The sequence below is a fragment of the Battus philenor genome, unplaced genomic scaffold (assembly GCF_028537555.1).
Source record: "Battus philenor isolate CCGP_79_NKW_IND1 unplaced genomic scaffold, ilBatPhil1.0.hap1 SCAF_20, whole genome shotgun sequence".
NCBI classification, from domain to species: Eukaryota; Metazoa; Arthropoda; class Insecta; order Lepidoptera; family Papilionidae; genus Battus; species Battus philenor.
This window is the reverse complement of record NW_027181683.1, coordinates 5664573-5681847: the sequence shown is the minus strand read 5'-3', so window position 1 is coordinate 5681847 and position 17275 is coordinate 5664573. Positions and strand designations below refer to the sequence as shown.

General features: G+C 32.8%; 1 protein-coding gene across 1 annotated transcript in view; it reads right to left on the bottom strand.

The window, feature by feature from the left end:
- The window catches only part of Nf1 (neurofibromin 1), a 59873-nt gene that overhangs the window by 14850 nt on the left and 27748 nt on the right, over positions 1–17275 (bottom strand). The window contains exons 32-55 of the mRNA XM_068766041.1: positions 16108–16282; positions 15396–15579; positions 14885–14937; positions 14615–14815; positions 14330–14452; positions 13333–13471; positions 12481–12645; positions 11874–11975; positions 11064–11201; positions 9992–10175; positions 9313–9419; positions 9130–9206; positions 8848–9041; positions 8327–8430; positions 7327–7377; positions 6483–6569; positions 5620–5791; positions 5143–5281; positions 3567–3800; positions 2587–2666; positions 2168–2301; positions 1084–1224; positions 934–1013; positions 320–495 (exon numbers count right to left, since the gene is read on the bottom strand). Of these exons, the coding sequence (XP_068622142.1) occupies positions 320–495; positions 934–1013; positions 1084–1224; positions 2168–2301; positions 2587–2666; positions 3567–3800; positions 5143–5281; positions 5620–5791; positions 6483–6569; positions 7327–7377; positions 8327–8430; positions 8848–9041; positions 9130–9206; positions 9313–9419; positions 9992–10175; positions 11064–11201; positions 11874–11975; positions 12481–12645; positions 13333–13471; positions 14330–14452; positions 14615–14815; positions 14885–14937; positions 15396–15579; positions 16108–16282 (3240 nt within the window). The remainder of the gene's footprint in view (positions 1–319; positions 496–933; positions 1014–1083; positions 1225–2167; positions 2302–2586; positions 2667–3566; positions 3801–5142; positions 5282–5619; positions 5792–6482; positions 6570–7326; positions 7378–8326; positions 8431–8847; positions 9042–9129; positions 9207–9312; positions 9420–9991; positions 10176–11063; positions 11202–11873; positions 11976–12480; positions 12646–13332; positions 13472–14329; positions 14453–14614; positions 14816–14884; positions 14938–15395; positions 15580–16107; positions 16283–17275) is intronic.

The window sequence follows — 17275 nt, the reverse complement described above, 5'->3', positions numbered from 1 at the left end:
CACAATCCTGTGCGTTGTTCTGGTTAGTTTCGAACTACATTAAACGCCACACGAAGCAATGACCGCTGCCGAAAACGCCGAAGAAAGATGGCGCGACATAGTACAATACAAACTTTCCAATGAACGTCAGGATCCTCGGTAATTAGGGAGATATGACAAAAAGTAGAGGTGTACACTTGGATCAACCGGTTCGTGATCGCCCAATCGAGTTTCATTGGCACTTTAGTTGATCAATTCTTTAAGCTACACCGAAGACCTTGATTCATATTTCTAATCGAAACTAAGATCATAACTCCATCGAAATAGGTGGTTAGTTTACCGGTGAGGTAGGCCACGGTGTCCGGCGCTACGTGGAACTTATCGCGACGTGCGCGTGCAGCTGTGGCGAGCAGTGCAGCGAGAACACGGCACGTGCGCGAAACCGTTGCCGCCTGCGGGTGTCTATAGCCCTTGATCAGGTGTCCCACCAGTGCAAAGTGGAAGTTCGAACGGAAACTGCAACGATTTTAACAACACGAGGTTACGCGAGCAATCACCTAATAACACTTCCAGGTTTTGTCAATATAGATAACTAGAGTCCATAACGCGATGAATTATCATTGTCTGGCATAGACATCATAGCCCAATTAAATAACTCCCAGTTAAAAAAATAATTAAAGATAAGACAAAAGATAAAATTAGTTTTGCTCCATAGATATCTTCAGGGAAGTCCTATGCCTTGCAGTGGGCGTCTATGGGCTGAAACGATGACGACAATATGAATGATCTATGTATTCGTCATGTCGTAAAAACGTTGTTTAGTGTTCACTAACTTTATCATGTTATTTACATGTTTAATTGGTAAAATAAAAAAAGGGTCACTTCGGTCATATTTCCTTAATAAAATGTCTATCTGCAATTTTGTTCACATTATTACAAAGCAAATACATTTACCTTAACCCTACTGCATGATCCAGTTGCTTAAAATGCCATTCTAGAGGTTCTCTTGTTTCCATCATCACTTGTTCTAATGTCTGAAATTTTTTTGTAATTAGTTTTGCTTTTTTTATTATGAATTTAAACAAAGAAAATATATAACATTACCTTGTTATCAAAAACACCTTGCGAGTCCAACGTGTGAAGGTTTTGTTCCATTAGTGCTAGGCCCGCGGCATATAGGGTAGGTTCGTCTAATTGAAGAACAGATAACGCTACCCAAAACAGCGCCTTGTGAATAGGCGATTCCTATTTTAATGAAAATTTACCAGTATTAAATTATCAAATAACCGAAAAGATAACATTTATACTTCATTTGTTAATAATAATATTTTTTGTTCTAAATACAAACCGAGCAGTGTTATTTAACAGTGTACAAGCTATGTATACCTACAAACTAAAAAAAGATGTAAATTAACATATAAACAATTGTGCTGATAAATTAATACGGCTTCAGTGAATTATAATAGTTCCACCGAAATCGCAGTACTGCGCTTTAGGATTATGCGAGGTAAGACTTAAGACGGAGGGGGGGGGGAGTATCCGCCACTCTGTTCCACCAATAAGCGGTCAACACTAAGCTGTAGTCTGTCTCTTACTCGCTCATTCGTATTCTACGATTATTTTTTTTCACAAAAGAGCTTTCTATATTAAGCTAAATTCAACTTTAGTTAAACGGACATTCGAATATCTATATATAATTATTGGCTACAGGTGTAAAAGCATTAAGAGGTGAATGGAGGTTTATTTGTTAGCAAAATGTTTTCAAGCTTTTATACTTATTTGCAATCACCCTGTATTAAAGGATTACACAATAATGTTACAGTAATTTATTTATTTTCTATTGGAATGCGACAGTCCAATTACTTCCAGCAGTAAAAAGTCTGTGCTGACAAATAGTAAACAATTATTTATTTTATCATGCAGTAATCCGAATATTCACATTTTCTTACTATATTATTACTGTTAAATAACAACAATTATAAATAATATGATTCAAAAATCTGAAATCTTTGATTTTTTTTCCCTAAATTAATTGGCAGCAAAGGAGCTATTTTCATCCCTAAAGCTTTAAACCTATAACTAATCACCTGTATGTATATAACATATGAAACAAATGTGAAGTCTGTTACGCCGTAGTATGATGGTGAACAAGTTGAAGGCTATTAATATATATTTTTTTTACAGATACCTGGTGCAACAACGGCTGTAATCTTGTCAAGCACATAATTAGTGCCTCCAATAGTGCAAGATCGTTGAAGGATTCTAATGCCTTCACCAATATCCTTAGTAGTTGCTTCATGTCATCGTCAGTAACGTTTTTACCTAAACAGAAAAAAGTATAAAATGCCATTCATTAAACATGTTCACTCTGAAATGTAGTGGTACGGGAATATTTACAAAAAAAAAAACCTTTATCATATCAGCAATTAATATAATATTTCTTTGTGTTTTGTTTCCATACTTATTAAACTAACATATATTTAAATTTCGTTCTCATTTAAAATCTAAATTTTTGTATGAAGGGATGTTTAGCTTTTGTAATCGTTTGTTTTGTTAGTAAAGTAATACTTCTTTCAGGTGACGTGACGAATAAATAATCAAACTTACTAATACATCCAAACACAATCAACGCACGAGGTTGTAAAGCTGGATTAAAACAGAAGGCGAAGCTTTTGGCCAGTGAAGTCCTGAAATAAAAATATAGTCATCAATCAATTATTAGTAGATATACATATGATTATGTTATTGAAGTTAATTAAGTGATGAGTCATTATTCACCAGCCGCTCGGGCTTATACACAGTAAACTTATTTTTCTTTTTCAAAATTCTCTGCGTTTTCAGCGCAAATTATTTTTCTTAATGTATTTGGTTCAAAATTTGGGACATATTAGCAAAGTTCTGATAACTAGAGGAGTAATCAAATATTAAATGTTATTCCATTACCATATTAACATAATCTATAGTGGATAATGTTGGCTTACATTTGTTCTGCAAAATAGCAACCAAAAACATTTTCTATTCCCTAACCGCTGGTAGCTGGAGAACTTCTAGTTTAACTTCTGGAAGGAGTGCAGGGGAATCTACTAGGACATTAATAACTTTATACACGTACATTATATCTGATGTCTGCGTAAATGTAAATATAACTCTCTTTAAAATGTCAACCTTTGGCTTAATTAGGCAATGTTTCACATTTATTGCTAATGTACGTAATTATGTCTTTTTGTATTATTCATAGTTTTTCAGAGAGAGGGTTCCTTATAAATGTAAAAGTTTTAAATAGATGAATTTATTGCACACTAAATTTTCTATAAGAATTTTGATGATACAAAGTATGCAGGACCAGATCATAAATTATAATTATTTTAAATGTGGTTAACCGAATTTTAAAACACTTTTCCTTACTAATCATTAAGTTATATATTATTTCTGAAACAATTGATTTTGGAAGCAAAGGAGTTAACATTTACCTCTTTAAAACTTTTACATCTTAAACTAATTAGTCTATATATTTGATTATAATTATTTATGATGCTCAACCAAATTGAGTTTTAAAAATTAGGACAAAAAAAATTAAAAGCTAGTACCAAGTGTTTAGCCAGTCACAGTGAGGGATGTCACGCATGCAGGCCTCCATAATTTCGAGTAGGGCGTCAGTAATGGTTTCCAGGGATTGCAGGGGCAGTCGCTCGCGGTCCGACTGAGAATGAGAGTGAGAGTGGGAGGCGCTAGATGGCGCCAGTGATGTGCTGGTGGTGACCCCAGCGCTTGACGAATCCGTCGTGCCTGTCGTGCATGCGCTGTACGAATGTTCAGAATACCTGGAAACGTTATACGTTAAACGAAGTAATATAATATCAATAACAGATAAATAATAACAAATAAATAACATAGTTTCTTACGCAGGTGAAAAAATGAAAACCACATTTAATGGTCTTTGTTCCTTTAAAGTTTGATTCGTAAAATTTTTGTAGAAATATAATTTGTAGATTGTTGCAGTCCAATGAAAAAATTAAATAAAGCAAACTCATTTCAGTGATCACTTTATTTATTCATTTAATATTTTAAGAAAACGCAGTGATTATATATAAAAATAGATTTTTCTTCACACTACAACATAGTAATAATATGATTATACTTGTATGGTTTACGATATATTCTGCTTGTTGTTATCCTAACACGTCTTATGTTTTGGATTGACGTCAACTATTTGACAGATAACTACTCTTACCTTGATAGTGACGACATAGTGAATGCCGCGGGAAGTCGCAGGATGCGGGCAGCGCAAAACCAATCATCACGATCTTTGAGGGAGGACTATGCCTGGCAATGGACGTCTATCGACATGATAATGAATATCAGATAACATGGAGAAACTTATTGAGATAATACTACTCCATGAAAGTGTATTGCAGAAGACAAAACTGACTGGCGTATCATCATTGCCAAGGTACTCAAGATGAGAACCACGATGAATAGTCCTAATGAGACTTTGTCGAATAGAAAAAACACAGTTAATAAATATTTGAGAACTAGTAATATTTCGTGATCAACATTACGTGACATAAGTATTAAATTAAGGTGCGATATCCCGAGAGACAATTTATGATATTCTTTGTTTTGACAGGAGTTTTCTCGTGAGTCTATGTAAGAACTGTAGTCACTTTCATCCGTCGTTTTTCATGTTATCTACTTGTTTTTCTCAGCTATGGGCTTCGAGAACTTCTAATATGGATAAAATTCTTCATAATGTTTATTCAATACGTTAAAGTATAAGAACTGCGCATTATTTATTATTTAGTCTGCATTTACAACTAACTGGACCATAGATGATAATAAACTGATAATGGTGGTACTGGTTCCTTAGCGATAGAGCCTTATTACCGACAAGACAAGAGACTGCTAACTGTCAAGCTGAGGATTGACGTCCCAACATAACGTTTAATTTTTCCATAAAATAATTAATACATGTCAGAGTGAACGCGTTGTTAAATCGCTAATTTGTTAAAAAGCGAAACCGAAGAAAGTGGAATCGCTAAATTGTTTTGTAAGTTTGTTATAATGACTGACGTTACTCTCTAAAAAAACGTGACTGAGGTTATTTCTCCGAGATATATAAGACTACAAGACAGACATAACCTTTTTACATATCCACAAACTCACCAATCACCACCGTGTCGGTTGTATGGACTTCGGAAGGCAGTAACGGCTGCAGATTTTACTTTCGATATGCCGAACATCTGGTAGAACTTTGGTAAAGCGAATTCGTCCAACGACATCATTAACAGGCGCTGAGTCTCCTCTGAAAAATAAATATGTACCTGCGATATTAACAAATAAAAACACTGACTTTGTTGATCATAAAAACTACTAGTTGATGGTTTATTTAATCTATATCGAAATAAAAATAACGCCTATAACCCGGCATTTGATTTGAAGTGGGACGTAAAAACGTTTTTTTATATTATCACACAGTGTTTCAACAATTTGGTTTATATATAATTGTAATTTTTATTTTTATTTTTATTTTAATCCTTGCTCTTGTTCCGAGCAAAGTTTGCTAACCATCTAATGTTATCGGAATATTAAGAGGAATCGTCAGTGGACGTCTTGCGGCTAAAACAAAAATGTTGAGCTTACCGGAAAAACTAGGAGTGTTGCATGTACAGAGTGAATGTATGATGTTAATGACGAGGCCATGCGTGGCTGCTCGCATGGGCACGGTGCCAGAGCACACCAGAAATGATACCGTGTGGAACAGGTACGGCAAATGGCGCGCCACGTCCAGGCAGTTGTTAAACGACAGCATTAGCTAAACATAACGACGAAAATCTTCAATTACTTATAAATAAAATTTTGAAAATCTTATAAAAAAACTTTTTTCCTTCCGAACCCTCTTGAAGTCAATTCATTTATTACATATATACAGAATCACTGTATCATTATTTCAGCTAAAGGAAGTCCATTTTTGGATAGAGGTCTACCCCAGAGATTTCTAAAACCATTAGCAGCTTGCATCTTGTGTCTTCAGACGACCTTAACTAAGTCGCCTGTTCAGCATGAGGGTAGAAATCCTGTTGAGCACGCTGGTCAGTGGTTATTATTTCAGAAAATTGAGGCTCCAGCCTGCATCAGTTCAGTTGTGCTTATATATGGCCGCCTCACTATCGTTTTAACTTGATAATCCGTATCAATTACTTTCGTTCGTCTATGATTCTATTCCGTACTATAGTCTCTTTTAATTTGCATTAACAAAATTACATCATTTTATAGTTATATTATAAAATGATTGTGCTTGGATATTTTTTTAAACCAACGCCGAAAGTAAGTAAGTGTGATGTACAAACGATTTAAATTTAACTACATATTGTGGACAATACATTATAATAACATACAAAACATTGAATCTTCCATAATAATCTCAGAGAGATAAAATCAAAACTTCGCTACAGAAAAAAAGTATTAAAATAAAAATAAAAAAAAGATTCTTTAACGTTACTCACCAAATATCTCGCCAAAATGGCGATGTCATCCCACATCATGTGCTGCTCTAACATCGCCGTAGGAGAATGGCATGTCTTATCCACCACCTTGGAAAAACGTGAAAATTAAAAATCTGTGTTATATACCAGGGGTGGCCAAACTGCGGCTCGAGAGCCACATGCGGCTCTTTGAACGATTATTTTTGACCCAGATTTGATTACCGAATTATTTCAATATTTAAATTTATAATATCCCATGACATCTTCTGGGAAATCGAAACAAATTACTATTATGAATAATAATAATTATTATTATTCTACCATAAAATTAGCGAAATCCAAATACCAAATTAATTAACCAGCATTTTAGTATTATTAGCAGTGCTGTCATATTGTACTTTTATACTTTTGTTTAAATAATGTCAATAAATATAATTAAAAAAAAAGAAAAAAAACCTTCTTTTGGGCGTTTTAAACGCTTATTCAATTGCGACTCGGAAAAAGTTTAATTCTCGAAAAATGTCTCGCACTATCAAAAAGCTTGGCCACCCCTATTATATACTATGTATTCTTTTAAATTATTTTTTAATTAGCCATAATTGTTCAACACTAAAATAAATAAGTGATTCAATCATCGAATGTGGAGACGATTGAATTAATCGTTAATAACTAAAAAATATCAAATCAATATTTATAATTTCGGTATTGTGACGGCCAATTACACAAAAATTATCTTAAAACATTACAGTCTACTAAATAAAAAAGATACTAAGAAAAAATTGAACTAACAAAAACAAAGCTCGAATCGTGCTGGTATATTAAGAAGTATGCAAATAAAATAATATAAAAAGAAAAGAAAACTCACAGTGGCCGGGGTAACAGGACCCAGAATATTATTGGGCAGTTTGGATAGGGCCTGCGGGAGACACATAAATTTACACAGATTATATACACTTATCGATGTCGACAAATGCTCTTAATTCTTACAATTCTGTTACTTTGCATATACAGAATTTAAACGTGTTATATATATATATTTGGGAAACTCAACGTTGTCGAAATCGATCAGCTTTACATAAAGGGCATAATAATTAATCTATACTTGACAATTCAAAACATTAAAAATGTGTTTAAAACGCACGTCGTACATAAAAAACTTTATTAAAAAATTGTTAGACCTAATCTAGTATAAATAATGAATAGAACAATCTTCATTATTTTTAATATTTTTATTTTATTTTTAATTTTTTTTAATTTTTTAATGCAAGAAATGTAATACAGGCAGTATTACATTTCTTGCATTAAATAAAAACTGAATGTTTAAATAGTAATATACAAAATTTAAACACTGTGTATATTTTTTGTACATTCAATTATTTTTCTTATATTTTCAACTGCACAGCAGCCCAAAATGTTTTTTTAATCATATGCACCACCATTAGACTATTTTGTTTAGCAGTTAGTTTTATTGTTATTATGATATAGAAATAAGAAATGGTATTTATTTTTCAGTATTATTTCTTATGCCAAGATTTAGGAGACTTTTTTTATTTATTATAATGTCTATGTAAAGTTTAAAACTATTGCTGAATTAAAATAAAATATTTAAGTATGTTTTACAACCACAAGAAAAAATAAAAATTTAAGTGATGTAATTTTATTTTGGTACATAAATACGATATATCTAATATGGTAAAGTAACAAATATATTTCATGTAACATTTTAGGTTGTATCGTGATCTAATCACAATCTACATATCGACAGAAAGGCTTCGCTCTATAACACAAGGCTCAGACGTCAACATAAAACCAAGCGGTAGCATACAAGCAGCCATTTTAACTATCACATAATAGTATATACTCACCCGACACATGCGGCCGATCACTTTCTTGGAAACAAGTTGCACGTTTGCTGACGCGAGCGCCACCGCCGTGTCCGCCATTATCTCTATCATTGGAGACCCCAGTCCTATGGTTTTCAAATTAAAGTAAATACTAAAATTACTTCAAAGTGAAACAAGGAAAATCTTTTAGATCAAAATACGCTTTTGCCTGAAGACGAAGGCCTTCGAAAAATCTGCAGAAGACACATGGTGACCGATGTAGTTCGAAGAATTGCTGGCCTGAAGTAGCAGTAGGCGGGGCACATAGCTCGTGCAACCGGTGGTCGTTAGGGCGGACCAGTTAGTGTTGACTACAAGCCCGTAGACGCGGTGTGGGTGCGCGGTGTGCGTCTTCCCACAAGAAGTAACTGGATACGCGTAGCACAGAACCAGTCATCGTGGCGATCTCCCGCTTCTCAACTTGAAGTGGCAATGAGCAGGCCATGTAGTACATAGATATTAATATCTTATACATGCATAAATGTATAAAGATAAATTCGCACCTGAATTGACACTCCTTTGTATAAAGCTGTCAAGGACCATATCAATGAGTTCGGGCACTTGTCCAATAGATCCCCAGATTTTAGCCTGCACAGAAGGATACATTTCTGTCTCCTCTATTGTTAGTGTTATCAGTTTTTCAAGGATTTGTGCGACTTGCTTCTGTCGCCGGGATTCGTCAGAGGGTTTGCAGAATCTGTAAAATTGAAATAAAAAAAATTCAACTTTTTTGAATACAAAATCAATAATAATTTTAATAATTTAGGAATTATTCTTATACTTACCTCACCAAATTAGCTAACCACGGTGTCATGTACTCTAAACATAAATGCTTTAATTCTATTGTAGATCCTCTGAATCCCTAAAAGAATATATTTGTGAACAAAATATTTTAGATATATAAGATCTCAACAAAGGCAATGTTTGTTTAAGTATATCCTAAATAGTACAGTCGAAATTCATGTTACCTGTATACACTCTTCCAAAAATTCAAGTGTGAGATGTGGTTCATTATGCGCAAGCTTCTCACTGACTGATTTAATGAAAATTGTGTTGTTTGATGGAATACAAAGGCCTGTAAGAACACATGGAAACTTCTATAAATAATGGTTCTAAGGCCATTACTATCCCGTTGACAATTTCTAATTCAATTTCAAAAATTATTGAACAAGCACTCTTGAATAGTCGATTATTTTAACTTTATAAGCAGTAAGTTTAATAAGAGCCGCACAGAAATTATTTTTGAATGAAATTTAACAATATGAATGTGCACATTATAATATCAATAATCTTAATGAGACAACAAAGCAAATTCCACACATTTCGATCTTCTGAAAACTCTTGTATGCTATATTAAGATTTATTTGAGTACTATTAAAAGTGTATTATACACTTTAAATTATACTCTACACAAAAAACGTTTACAAACAAAATTTACAGTTCATGTTCACCAACAAATATAAAATTTTGTTTTGATACAGCCCTGGTGGATAAGTATAAGCTTGCATGGCTTTATATGAGGTTCATTTTACCGAAAAATAAAGGAATTTAAACAATTGAATCCGCCCCAATAGAGCACATGGGTTCAATGATGATCGTAATTTACATTTTCTTAATGAAGAAGCGAAATAATAGTATGTTACCTACCAGAAGTTTCTAGAAGTTGTCCTTCGATCTTTAAGTGGAACGTGGCCGTCAGCGCGCATAGCTGGTTGTATGCAGCTGTACGTAAATTGGGATCGCAAGAACCCAGGTTCAACAGAGCCATGTTTAGTAAGGTACCTGGTACGTCTTTTGGCCGGATTTTCTGATGGACTGTTACCGAATCTTGCTAAAAAATTATACAACATATTTTTTAACCCTTTTCTTGATAATGTATCTGTAGAGATACATCAGAATTAAAAAAAAAATAGTGGCATCAATTTTGAACGCAAAGTAATCATTTGTATGTGAATGGTTTAGGTAATTTCTTAATTTTCGAATGCTTGTTCAATTTTTTCTGTTGGCATCCTTGGGTCTTAAAAGTCAAGTGGTATGAATATTTATGTAATATTAAAAAAAATCTGCCAAGTTAAGGGGTTAATACTATTTAAACTGTGACGAAACCCTGTCCTCCCGTGGCTGCCATAAAAGGACGACAGCATCTCCTGAACATATTTAAAATAAAAAAAAACCTAGGTTCATCTGCGAATTATAAAATTCTTTAATAAATAAATTATATAAGTAAAATCACCTTTGCAAAGAGACAATCGGTTAATTTCGGCTTTGTAGAGCATTATCTCTGTCCCACACTACCTATGTGACGTTTTGTCAGTCGTTGTTGCGGTCGCGTGCAGTTCAATATATATATTTAGAGTTTTTTATTTGTATTTGTTTTTGTTATTTGATAACACCCCCAAATTTAAATAATTTAAAGTATATGGTATGGCAACTTTAGGAAAAAGAGGGAAACCTTTAAGAGGTCTGTCCCGCGAAATTATCTACAATGTTTATAAATATTTTGTAACCGAAGCTGACAGATTTTAAAAAGAGAAGATGAAAATGTAAGTTGTTATTTTAAGTAGGTTCAAGAGCGAATTGCAAATGCCACTGGACTGGCCTATTTACAGTAGTGAAGCCTTCATAATTTTTAGCTATAAATAACTACCCAAATATATATTGAGTACGAAAAAATGTTATTTAGTTCATATATATATAAAAGTACAACGCTTCTACTTACAGGCTGACTTAATTCCCAGCGGTTCCGTATATGGATGATGGACTGTACGATGTTGTCACAATCGTTGTGAATAAAACTGAGTGGCGTTGACTCATTTATAATTGAAAGCGAGAATTGATTGTCGTCTACCAGGCACACCTGTGAAAAACGTTACATGAATTAAAACGAAAAATTTCTTTATTAAATTAGTACAATTAAAATTTTAAATTCAAAGATATTTTAATTCATGTACATATTTAAAATTAAAATTACTTTTGAATTGTCAATTATTTTAACATTATAAGTATTAATTTACCATCGGTTCGGAATACTAATCTGCTAAGGAAAAGCTAGAAAAAAACTCAACAACTGCTCTTTTTAAAAAAAAAATAAAAACAAAACTTTTTTTTTAATTATGTAGATGGCTCAAGAAAACAAGTGCCACATATTTCGATAAACTAAAAACGCATAAGTGCTACAACAAGATTTAGGTAATAAAATACTTTTAATTTTAAGTTTAAAACCAAATAAAGGCACGTCTTACATATTTTGGTTAACTTTATGTATGAATAAGGATTTGTTAACATTTTGATTGAATAAACTCGCCTGAAGTTACGAATTTATTTCATCTTTTATTTATCACGTATCTTACACTTTTTTTGTAAAAATATTTTAATTTTGATTTATAAATAAGGAGATGGTATAATAAAAATTGATAAAAACATGATACTTTAAAATATATGAGTTTCAAATTATAAGCGAGCAATAACCCAATTAAACTAATTATGAAAATATTAATTACATATGACTATTTTACATAATTACATGTACCTCATCGATTTCAGATGCATAATATACATCATTAAGTAGAACTGGCAATCCAAGCACTTTAGTTTTCTCAACAGAAGTTATCTGTAGGGCAGTAGGGCCAACCTAAGAAAAAAATACAAAATAACTTAAAATGAACAAGTGGATGCTAGACTAAATTATTAAAATCCCCCACACATATCAACACTACTTACATTTATCGATCGCGACGTTATAAAATGGCTTGATAATTAAAAATTGATATATGAGAGTAGAAGAATAATTGTAAGACTTATTTGTGGACATATATAACGTTTCACGGCTACACAAGAGTTATTGAACCGCAAGAACGTACGGAACCCGCGGTTTTTCTTTTCATAAATTTTGTTGTAATCACCAAAATTGTGTTAGTAATGTCGGCAAAGCTCACATCATTCTTTAAAAATAAATTTCAGTTCTATTTATCGGACCCACAATTCATATACAAGCAGTCGTGTTAGTTATAACATTTATATCTCTAAAACAATTGGTCCAATTTTCAGAAGTTCTGTATTTTCTGTCCGCAAGGGAAGCAAAGCGGGCGGACCGAGATAGTGATTTACGTACAAAAATTCCGTTAATTAAGAAATACCTTTATAGCAACTTTAGTATCTTTATGCGATAGCTTAAGGGCATTATTGAAAACTTTAAGATCCTCCTCCAAAGCCAGCGTGGCCCCGGGTAATTTCTGCTGCTCACTGTCAACGAAATCGCTCAGTCTCGTGTGGTTATCGATAAACACGAGTTTGCGATTGCCCTGTGAACAAAAGAGTGTATTTAATACAACGAAATCTATGACTAACTGTACAGACTACACATAACATATATGTAAATAGTAAAAGAAGCTTCTCTTGTTGTTCTAGAATTCTCTCATCTTCTGTTGAGTTGTTATTATTAGTATCTATGGCAAGCTGTATGTCTGACTGTCCGCCTTACTGTCTACTGGAAAATGCTGGTTATATTTACCCATCGGCTACGACATTCCTGTAATGTTTAGGTTTTAATTGTGACGTTTTATAACAATAATAGCCATAGAACTTCCCTTACTTGATATAGGCCTCTTCCACGCATATCTAATAGAAGGAAGCAGCCAGCATCTTGAATCTTTTGACGACCTTAACAAGTCGTCTGACCACTTTGTGAATGGGATGGGCCCCCTATCCCTACTTAAACGTAAAAAAGATTTAAATGTCAAAAAAATTACAACATATAGCAACATTCTTTGTGAAGAGCGGGTACCATCTCTTCAGATTTATTTATTAGGGTAGAAAGTAAGTTGAAGTATTATATTAGAATGTCAAGTAAGACATTTTAACCTTGTTTACGTTTAGTTAAGTACCTAAACCTTCTATCTTTCTCTAGGTAACGATTGCACTTGCTTCATATCGCAATGTACTGGCACGTGACGCACTGGTCAGTTATTTTGGTATAAAAATAATCTTACCCTCAGGGGCGCTAGTATCGCCTCGTGAAACTTCGTGTACTCGCGAACCCAGCTGTTGCAGTTGTATATGTAGCATGCGTGGATATTGATGTACGCCACTTCCGGTAACACACTAAACCACTTCTGTAGAAAATCCGTTCTGGAAATAGAATCAATTAATCAATCATGAGAAAGGGATAAGATATCCTAAAGCAGAGGACAATGTGGATTCTATAGGTCGCGAGCACTGTGCGGCTCTTAGAAGATTTATTTGTATTTCTCAATAAATATATCTGTGTTACATTTTTACTTATGCACTAATAAATATTATTTAAAATATTGATGTTTTATTTGTATTTCAAAACGACTTAAATTTACTCACAGCAAATATAAAAGACTAAGTGATATTTTGTAACAAAACCACACATGTTTTGCAGACCAACACGTATTTAATTGCGGCTCGTTAAAAAATATAAAATTTTCTAAAATGTCTCGCTCTACCAAGGATCTTGACAACCCCTCTTACGAGGGTAAGTTTTAACAAACAAAAAGTAAATCATAGGTAGATTCAGGTTTTATCACATGCGATTTATTATTAGCTTTCCCATTACATTTATTAATTTCAACAGTCATGACCTACTCCAGCTAAACATAAAGAATAAATAGATAAAAGGTATTTCAGAGTGTGTAGTTTATTTAATTGTTTCTGAAAAATGTATATTTTCTGTTTTCATTGTAAGATTAATGTTACAATATATTTCTTTATTTGTTTAAATCTCAACACGTTTTCCTGAAATTTTGATTAAATGTTTGACGGCTAGGGTCATTTGTTTTAATATATTCTATAGTTTGTATGGAAAATAAATTAATCAAGAATTTTAAGATATAGTAGAATTGCACGAGTCGTTATCGAGGCTTGCTTTTCGTATATACTTAATAAAATCATCAATCAAGTCATAAAATTAGTGTGTTTTTTTTTTAAATGTTTGTAGAATAACACATAATATCAATAATTTACCTAAATCTATTATCAGAGTTTGTATGGGTAAAGTCTACGATCAGTTCAAAGGGTTGCTGGCAAAATGGTTTAAGCGTCAATATCACGTGATAGATGAGCAAATCAGCATTCACTTCACCAATTCTGAAAAAGAATGTGAAATTTATATTATGACAAAATAAATACACCTAAAGAATATTTAGGGATCACAGGTAAAAACTACTATCTGTTTCATCCGATGTAAAAATGCGTTTACATCAGATTTATAATTACACAAAATGTTATATATTTTTAACACATACTTACTTATATCTCCTGGAAATGAAATAAAACACTGGGTTGCCAATCTTGCTAGAACCGGCCTGGTAGAAAATGTTAAGACTTTTGATACTTTTAAATTCTTCTTTCTCATGCATGTTGTGCTTCACGATGAACTCTTCAAAGTTTGTTGACGACATATCTATAGACGACCATCGGGCATACGAAGAAAATAGAAGGCCAGATGTGCTGGAAATAAAGTAAATTATAGCTTCATCAGATCCTTTAAAATAGTTAATTTTACACGTATCAACTTACGATTCAACGGGCTTGTGTTCCGGTGGTCCTAAGTATGCTAGCAATGTCGCCATCTACAATAAACGAAAAATAAATGAAATATACCTAATATACGCAGAGAGATTGGTTACAAGTCTAAAAGCTTTAAAAGGATATATCTATGGCTCATTAGCTGTGAATTTACGTAAGGTAGATCGTTTCGAAAAATCAATGTTTTAATAAATAATAAATAAGGTAGAGATAATATAGTAAGAAAAGCGTTTAAAATTGGGATTACTACATATTAAATTTAATTGTTGTTTAATATGTGTGCTTGTAGATTTTAAATTGAAAGATGTTATGCGCTTTAAAGGGATAAATATTCAGTTCATTCATCAGTAAAAAAAACTTTAAATCTTTTATATATATAACCAATATCTCCGTAAAAATGGTTTTGGTATGTACACAAAGTTTAAAAAATAGTATGATTATAAATCACAATTGTTAACCATTAGGTTATTAATGTTAATAGCTTTTGCTAAGTAGTTATTACCTTATCAAAGGGTCGCCTTCCGACCGCTTTTTGATCTCTACTGCAGGAAAGATAATCTCCGATCCTTTCCTGATGGTTCCACAGCAGACGATGCAATGCAACGACGTTCGCGTCACTAATGAATGACAGGTTGTGGGATGTCTGATCGATGCTCTCACAATCAGACGCGATTTGGATGAAAAATCTAAAAGATTTTTCAAAACATTCATTAAATATTGTTTCACAAAGATATTTGTAGGATCTTGAATATTCGGTAATTGAATATCGTTTATAAAAGATGCGAGTCATTACTAAAAAAGGAATGAAATAATATCTACATGCTTTTTTAAACACAAAAAATTTCTGGTATATTGGCGTTATAGTTAACATAGCTACAGTTAATATCTCTTTCAATTATACTTCTGTAAGTAACTGACTAGGATTAACTGTACTAGGTGTCAATAATTATATAGAAATTTAAAAATGCGTTTACATGCGACGAGTTCTTTACACAAAAGGTAGACAAATAAAAAATAACTTATTTATTTTTATTAAGTTAAATTATTTTTTTTATTATTTCGGCTCACTAAAATGCCGTTGCAAACGTCGATGTATTTACTATATGTACTTTGCCATTACGCCTCCTGTATTTTTTAGCCCCACCATTAGGAGCCTATGCATTAACTAATGACATTATTATGCGTTTTATAACCTGTAACATAGTAATACATACTTGCGGCCGGTTTCAAAACGTGCTCTCAAGAAGTCGTTAAAAGGCAACATGTGTTGCTCTTTTGAGAACTCGACGTGGTTGGCGATATTCTGCAGGATCTTTGACATAAGCATAAGCCCGCGCTTCACTTGAGCGGGCACAGGTCGACTTACGATGCCCATTTCTTGTGGCGAAACTAAAAAAAAAGATATTTCATTATTGCTGAATGAATTGTATGCAATAAGTGTGCAAGTATTTTTAATTAATTTTTTTGAGGCCTGTATACTAAGGATCTCAAAAAAATTATATGAAATCGTATTCTAGTATTATTTAGTCTTAAAGATCCCTCTAAAATTTATGTCTCATAACAAGTTTATCTTACTTAGCAATATAAAACCAATCATGACTCGAAATCTGATATTAGAAAAGTTATTTATGGGCGAGTGAGACGAAGACTACCTAGAGTGTAAGTAGGGCTGTGTCTTATGAAGATCAACTTTTAACTGAGTTTTTGCACAATTATTCATATGATAAAGTACATATATCGCTCATATCTCTTTCTTTATATATATATATATATATATATATATATACATCCAGGGAGAGATTTCCACCAATGCACTATGTACTAGCGTCGTGATAACGAGGACTTGACACAACATCACAATTCTGTAAAAATATGTCTTTCGCCGAGTAGAAGATCGGCTAGTAATTTTACGAAATTCCGCCCGCTATGGAGTTGAGAGAATGTTTATTAAAAAATAATTGATTTCAAACTATGGCCCTTATAGGTGTAAAATTTAGCCAGAACCCTTTTTTGGCACGTTAAACGCGGACTAGGCAAAGTTGACGTAGGAGAGCTATTATGTAATACGAATTATTACAAAAACTGGTATACAATGGAAATGCCTTTTTTACATAAACATTTAATTGACTGTGACACGTGAGGTTAACTCCGAAATGAAGCCCGCAGGACGATGTTTATTGCGTAGGTAGATATTACGAAAACATTTTTTTTGACAATTATAATTTTGTAAGGCATTGAAGCAATCTCCATATTTGCGTGGCGAACAATTCCAGGCAAATATTTATGATGAAATAACTGATCAAGGTCTTCAAACAAATTTTAAATATATAAATTATATTGAATGCTATTAAATCACGTATTCGATAACTATTCTAAAAATTA